At 42.3% G+C, this 8,040-nt stretch overlaps 1 protein-coding gene and 1 pseudogene across 1 annotated transcript; one reads left to right on the top strand and one right to left on the bottom strand.

The window, feature by feature from the left end:
- Positions 1 to 741: 741 nt before the first annotated feature.
- LOC125553038 (B3 domain-containing protein Os06g0194400-like) lies at positions 742 to 3,030 on the bottom strand. Its single transcript, XM_048716786.2, has 5 exons — positions 2,785 to 3,030; positions 2,433 to 2,699; positions 2,114 to 2,329; positions 1,596 to 1,707; positions 742 to 953 (listed from the first exon to the last, which is right to left on the bottom strand). The coding sequence occupies exons 1-4, from the start codon at positions 2,929 to 2,931 to the stop codon at positions 1,636 to 1,638; spliced, it is 702 nt and encodes a 233-aa protein (XP_048572743.1). The 5' UTR covers positions 2,932 to 3,030; the 3' UTR covers positions 742 to 953; positions 1,596 to 1,635.
- Positions 3,031 to 5,774: 2,744 nt separating this feature from the next.
- Positions 5,775 to 7,506, top strand: LOC147976935 (protein FAR1-RELATED SEQUENCE 5-like; annotated as a pseudogene).
- The last annotated feature ends 534 nt before the right edge of the window (positions 7,507 to 8,040 follow it).

Below are 8,040 nucleotides of genomic sequence, written 5' to 3'. Positions count from 1 at the left end.
CCAAGCCACCGGGACAGTTCCCGCTATGAATGTCATCAGAACCAGCCCACAAAAACGCCCTGCAGCCCTCCTTGTCCACACGGTCAAGAGCCCACTTTGGGGCCGCGGCCACCAAACCTTTTTTCCATTCGCAAAGACTTGTTTCAATTGCATATCATAAGGTATTCGAAGATGATGTGTAGGTCGCGCATGAATCACCGAATTGATCAGAGTGAGGCGCCCACGCTGCCAACCAGGCATGAGCTTCAGGAGCTTCAGCAATTTGTCATCAATCGGCTGCCACTGGGATCTATCTTGCATGGGAAATCGTCCATCTTCCAGGGCAGGGCAGCAACAACTAATCCCTGACCGATCTTGTCTTCAAGAATTAATATTCAACCCTGAAGCCTGTTCGAAAATTCGAAGAGCCTCCCCACAAATACTAGATCCATTCTCGAAGGTCTAATAAACAACACAACATCATCCGCATAAATCAAGAGCCTTCTGTAGAGGGGTGCAACCAGGCATCGAGCTTATAACACTCAGATCCTCCACTTTGATGGCAAGAGCAGTGAGAACCTCCATGGCAATGCCACGAGGCGAGCGAACTTCAAAGCAAAACTTCGGCAAGCTATGTCAGGCTAATAGCCGGGCAGGGATGAAATCCTTAGCCCTGCGCCCATTAGCCACCAAACGAAACAACGTTGTGTTCGCATCACCATCTTGCAACCATCAAACCCAAGCCAAAAACAAACAGGAACAGCCACGAAAGAATGCACTCGAGACCATCGTCAGACTACAACCATTTAGTTCAACCAACACAAGGTCTGCACTACCTACTAATCCCATCTAACCTATGTTATAATGCAGGTCTGCCACACTGGTAGGGTCCGAGTATGCGACACGCAACCAACACAAAATCGCGGTAGCCAACTCCAACATCAGCCAAGAGCGTGACATCCTTCTCCTAGAAACTGCAACAAAAGACACATTTGGCATGTTAGCATCTATACGGATAAATCAGAACCATATAAGAGAGCATTCTATTTACTATTACCGAGCTGCTGATTGAGTCTAAGGGGGCCGACTGAGGTAAGACAGGCAGAACCTTCGCAAAGAGCATCGGGTCTACAACAACCTGCTCCTACTGACCGAGAAACACTCCCGGCAGTTTTCAATTTCTATACACGCGCATCTAATATGTCAATCGTTTAGTTTGGGCGTTTGGCCAGTGAGAACTCCAACGTTTGTAAATAAACTGCAGTTCCCCGTGTATTTTCATGGCTCACATAAGCAAGAAACAAAATAAGGTTGCAGTTTCACTTGTCAGGCTCGAAATCTCAAACCAATAGGGAAATGGGAGAAACTAGCAGTGCATTTCGCGAAAACATCCAACTCCAGTGCAGGAAACACAGTTATGTTTGGCCATAACTCATAAGCAAGCGGGTTTGTATGTTTTATTTTTGTCCACAAACTGAGCTTGGCCAATCATGAAATCGATGCCTCAGCAAAAGATAAAGAAATATTTAACTCAGGCACACTTCAACGGTTCAACCTAAGTGAACGATGGAAAGAAATTCAACCTAGGAAGGAAAACAATGGTAAGAACAAAGTACCTGCTCCGATCGAACATTGTATTGGAAGCACACATCTTTATTACTCTTCATCCTCAGAGTCATCAGAAGTTTGGTCGCTTTCATAGTCTGGGTTTGCTCTAAAAATGTAGACCTGCATCACAATATGCACTTAGCAGTGAGATAAAACGACCTCCTCAGGATTAGGCCTTAAAAGAATCCCTTCCACTATGTAAAAAGATATGACTGGACAATTAAAGGCTTATGAATGAAATAATAATGAGAGGCCCTTTAGATCTGGTTGGAATGAAGGTTTATACTGTAGGGATGCTGAGGAATAACATCATTTCCTCCAAACTCTGTGTAGAATTAATTGGCAGTTTTCCAAACAGGCCCAATTTCCCATATATGAATAAGTAGACACAGCTCACTAGTTTCAAACTTCCGATTATGGATATCACCTTACAAAGTTATATATGCACTTGTACTGAATGTGGAGTTCCTAAAAGTAAAAAGTCGGGCGAATTTATCCATGGAATGGAGGAGATGCTGAATCTCACCTTGAACTTTGCCCTCTCTGTCATGTGGAAAACCAAGCAATCGCCAACGGCAAGGTCATGGTTGGCGGCAAATCCTCTCCACCCCTTGTGGAAATAGTAGTGTCTGCCCTGTCTGTGGGCATTGTACATCATGTGGAACTCGTCATCCGCCTTGTCCACCAAGACGACTCCCTCATCGTGCGCCGGGAGATATTCACTGAAGTGCTTGGGGATTTTCTGTCATGATGCATATATATAACCCACCAAATCAAAATCCAATCCGATCCAAGAACCGCATTGCCTCACACCCAGTGCGAGTTTTCTTGATACAATACTGTACCATCTCGGCTGCCTTGCTGGCGCAGTTGTGGGTCATGGGCTTGACGAAGGCGGGGCAGCGGATGCGGTGGATCCGGCGCTGGAGCTCCTCCGCCTTGGCGATGGCGCCGGCTCTCTCCTCCTCGGTCGGTCCTTTCCAAACAGCGTATGCCTCGTACACTCCACGGTAGTCGCGCTGCCCTGCGCCCTCGAGGTAGCTGGGCTGCTCCGGGAGGCCGGCGACGCGGCCGGACCGCCGGATCTCGCCGGGCTCCGGGGCCTTGCGCTTCTGCGGCAGCAGTCATATAAGTAGGGGAGAAAAAGGAGATGGGAGACCGGAGGCAAGGAAGAAGAAGGGAGAGGATCTGACGAACCGGCCTGGGCTTGGGGTTGGGCTTGGGCCTGGCGGCGGCCTCGCGGACGGCGGCGGAGAGATGGTGCAGGCGGAGCTCCTCCAGCTTCCGGCGGTTCTCCTCCATCTGCCTCCGGCGCTGCTCCTCGTACGAGTTGGATTCCGCCATTGCCCCTTCTCGATTCTGCTTCCTCCCCTCCGGCGCTGCTCTGTTTGGGAGGAGAGCTGGACTGAGCAGGGAAGGGGAAAAGTGACGTGGCCCTCTGCCCTATACTCGTCTCTTCTCGTTGGCCCTATGTTTTCTGAGAATTTTTTCATTCAAATCACAGTATAAAGTAGTTAACCCTTATAAACACACTGAAACACAAATATAAAGGACCACGAACACATAGAAAACCCTAAGATAATCATAACAAAAAAAATCTCCGAAGCCCTATGTTATCATCCATGAACGTTGGCCCTATGTTGATAAAAAAGAAAGTGCCATCTATAACACATTGAGCATCAATATAACACACACGGCCAGCAACACAAATAACTTTCTCATGTATTTACATTAGTTAAAAGACGCTCTTCAATCACATCGTTAAAAAGACCCACCCAAAAACCATAATAATAATAATAAATGATACAGGCCAAACGGCTCACTACAGATTGGTCATATCAAACACTATCACCAATCATTTTCTTGATTTTCATCGTTGGACTACTCTTTTCCTAATATATCGACACATCCATCCACAACCATAAATCTGTAAAGTCTATCCGTAAGTGTGGCATCTCTGCTAACAAGAACACCCCATTGTTTCTTCCACACGCCAACCAACTAGCACATAAATAATTTTCACAATTTTAGAAAAACTATCACGTAAAAATAAAACATGTACTACCCCAAGAACATAAGTGGCACCGAAAGCACACATTATCCTTCTATTTGTATCAAAGGCCTCAAATGTTGTTAAACAATGTTAGTAGAAAGGGCTAACCCATGAAAATAAATACGCATTTAGCAGCTAGTGATAATCATCAATACTCCTGCTTTATCATGAAATTTATGAAGGAAACTGAATGATGGCCCATGCCTGGGACGCGTTCATGGGCCGGCCCATGCAAGTTTTGAGAAACAAATCGAGAAATCATAAAATGTTCGTGATTTAAAAAATTGTTCACATATTATAAAAAATTCACGATTTTGGAAATATATTCATGAAATAAAAATGTTCGTGATTTTTAAAAAAATGATTGTGTATTCAAAACATTTTTGGGAATCTGAAAAAAATCCATAAAAGTTTAGAAAATATTCACAAAATATCAAACGGATCCATTGAAATAGATCCGTAAATAACGAACAAAACGAACCATCGCTTACATAGAGGTGTTTTTAGGGGATCTATAGAGGTTGTTATATGATTTTATTGAATCCATCGTGCGTCGGGTAAAAAAGGGTTTACGTGTTATGTACAGCACTGATCCCAAAAAAATTGACACAAGTTCATATGGGTTAGTTTTTGTAAACTATATAAAAATAACTAAATGTCTAATTTGCCTCGATACATAGCTATGTTTTTCTGGTACCACGGTTTTATTGGTCATGGAAAACATCGCGATGCTAGGTCAAAACGAGACACATCATTCATTAATCTAACTAGGCAGAGTCCATCAATGCATTTTGCTTAGCCAAAATTATTTCGTTGTGATGTTATAGGAAATCAAGTCATGATGAGACCATCACACTTTTCTCATCATGACATGATTCACATGTAGTTTATGAAATGACATTTTAAAAGTCCTTATCTCATCCTAGCATAATCGACATAATCTAATTATTTCTCTTCTGTTGCAACGCATGGGCATATTTGCTAGTGCTAATGAAACCACAAATGAGCCTCATGTCCAGATGCGTGTCTTGATCAAGAAAAAAAATAGGCCGAAATAAACTAGAGTTCTAAATGGTTGCACATGGCAGACAAGACCAAATATCCGCAAAACTTAAACTAGATCAACAACAATGACAGCCACCAAAGGCTACATAGACCAGAACAAGATAAAAACTGACCCTGGGAGCAGTGGCAGAGCCAGAAAAATCAAATGAGGGGGGCCGAGGACTGTTAAACTGTATTGGGGAGGGCCAACACATTAAAATACAGCATTTTAGCAGCAGATAATCACTTGCACACATGCATATTAGGCTAAAATGGGAACGGGATCCTCTGACTTAGTTCGTTCTACTACCGAGGGACGTCGTTCCCGCTGCACCGTCCATCAGGCATCCAACGATACTAGCAGTAACTACAACCTGTTCCAGCTTTCCACTCAGATGGAAGTGGAAATACGCGGCCCATCGGCCCAGTTTGACGCTAGCGAGAAGAAAGCGAGGGAAGCCAGGGAAAAAGGCGCGAGAGGCCACAGAAAAAGGCGCCAGCAGTACAGAAATAGCGCCAAAGTTGATCGGAAGGAGATCCCTGGCGCCCGACCGGCTGCTCTGCTCCTCGATCTCACGTAAGTCTCCATAGTTCTTTCAAATGGAAGAAGTAGCCTGCTAAACTTGGAAGAAGTAGCCTGCTAAACTTGGATCGGGCATCCCTTTTTCTGAAATTGATTGAACTTCGACCATCAGATTACTTTAGAGCTTGATCAAATTTCCCTTTTTGTGATGGAAGAAGTATCCTGCTAAACTCGGATTAGGCATCCCTTTTTCTGATGAAAGAAGCAGTCTGCTGAACTCCGATCAAGCATTCTTTTCCTGATGGAAGAAGCAACTGAGAGGGAAGAAGAGGCTGATACAGTGCACCATGATTCTAATTCTAATAAGTAAATTTTCTTATCCCAAGTATACTAATTTTTCTTGATTTTATTCGTATCCCCAATTACGCTATTCTTTGTTTATCCTCTTATGGAAATCTTTTTCCAGTGACTATAAGTCTCAATATTTTCTATGCACTTTCACAAGTCTAATGTTCATGTCATTTACATTACAGAGTTGTATTGCCTAGTTTGGTACCTCATATTGGCATGGAATTTAGAAATTCAGATGAGGCATGGGCATTTTGGCTTACCTACAGTGGACAAAAAGGATCCGAGGTCAGAAAAAGGTATACAAACAAGAGGCCAACAGATGGCATGGTTACATCATGTAGATTTGTTTGCGCAAATGAAGGTCATCGAACACAAGACAAAAGGGATTATTTAACAAAGTGCCCTCGAGCTGAAACTAGAACCGATTGTCAAGTCTACATGAATCTTAAAATGGATCGAAAGAAGGAAAATCTGAAAGTGTCTGAGTTGGTTTTGGAACACAATCACACACACTACACCTGCCAGAAACCTTACACCTAATGGTATCACAAAGGAAAATTTCAGAGTTGCAGGCATTTGAAATTGAAACGGCGAATGATGCAGGAATTGGGCCAAAAGCTGCACATGAATTGGCTAGTCGCCAAGTTGGTGGATCACTCAATCTTAGTTATACCCTCCGTGATCACAAGAACTACTTGCGTACCAAGCGCCAACGAGAAATGGCATATGGTCAAGCAGGTAGCATGCTTAAATATTTTCAAGACAAAATTGCTGAAAACCCGTCATTCCAATATGCATTGCAAATGGATTGTGAAGAACAAATAGCAAACATATTTTGGGCTGATGCAAAGATGATCATGGACTATGCACATTTTGGTGATGTTGTCAGTTTTGACACTACTTTTGGAACAAATAAGGAGAGCAGACCCTTTGGTGTGTTTGTCGGTTTCAACCATTTTAGAGAAACTGTAGTTTTTGGTGCTTCTCTCATGTATGATGAAACATTTGCATCCTTCAAGTGGTTGTTTGAGGCCTTTCTAATAGCTCATAAAGGAAAGGGGCCTAAAACATTCTATACCGATCAAGATGTTGCAATGGGAAAGGTAGTTGGGGAAGTGTTTACAGAAGCATGGCATGGATTATGCACCTTTCACATTATGCAAAATGCTATCAAACATCTACGTGAAGAGAAGGATGAAGAGCTGAATGAAGAGAAGAAAAAAGAGAAGAAAAGGGGGAAGAAAAAAGGGAAGAAGAAAGAGAAAAATGAAGAAAAGAATGAAGAGGAGGATGAAGACACAAGTATTCTATCTGATTTTAGCGCGTGCATGTTTGAGTATGAAGACATTGCAGAATTTGAACAGAAGTTTGACCTCATGAGGAAAAAGGTGAGTAAGCAAACCTGGTTGGATAGGATATATAAGTTAAAAGAAAAATGGGTTGAATGTTATATGAAGGACACCTTCACATTAGGAATGAGAAGTACACAATTGAGTGAGAGTTTGAACAATGACTTGAAAATCCATTTCAAATCTGATTTTGATATCATCCGGTTCTTTAAGCATTTTGAAAGGGTTGTGCAAGGGAAAAGGATTAATGAACTGAATTCAGAATTTGAATCAAGGAAAAAGTTGCCTAAATTATTTATGAAGAGACCACCACCTATTTGGTGCAAGCTAGCAAGTTGTACACACCATGTATATTTGAAGCTTTTCAAGGAGAATATGAAATATCCTTATCAGCTTGTACCAAAGCATTGGATGGTTGTAATGAATATCTTGTTGGAGATTTTACCTATGAGGAGGAGTATAAAGTTATCGGCGATCCTTTGAAGCAAATAGTTGAGTGCAGCTGCCGGCAGTTTGATAGAATTGGGATATTATGTGGCCATGCCCTGAAAATTCTTGATTTGATGAATTCAAGTCACTACTGGCACATTATGTGTTAAAGCGATGGTCACGAGAAGCACGAAGCGGAACTGTACAAGACAACATGGGAAGAAATATAATCGCAAATCCAAATATGGATGCCATTCTTGGCTACCGATATATGTCCCTCAAATTTCAAAATTTGGCACATCGAGCATCCAACTTTCAAGAATGCATCGTGTTAGTAGATAGCACACTTGACATGCTTGGTAAGCAGATTGAAGAAAAAAATTAGTGCATGTACAAGCACATCCGGGTACCCATGTACTATTCCCACAAATGCTAGCCCACCAAATGACTTGGCTAATGCACGCCTAAAGAAAAAGGATATCTAAACAAAAAGTGCTAAACGAAAAAGAAATTGGGTTGAGATGAAGCAAAAGGCTAGGAAAAAGAGAGAGAACAAAACTACATCACAGTTCGAGGAAGAGGTATGTTTCTAAATAACTATTGTCTTTTCAATGTTAATATTCTGCCCATTAATTCTCATAACCCTCAATTTTTCTTTCATTAGAAGAAACAAGAGGTTGGACAAGTTGCAGATGTTATAGTTT

Source organism: Triticum urartu, chromosome 4A (assembly GCF_056163025.1).
Source record: "Triticum urartu cultivar PI428250 chromosome 4A, HENAU_Tu73, whole genome shotgun sequence".
NCBI lineage: Eukaryota > Viridiplantae > Streptophyta > Magnoliopsida > Poales > Poaceae > Triticum > Triticum urartu.
This window is presented reverse-complemented; position numbering and strand designations above follow the sequence as displayed.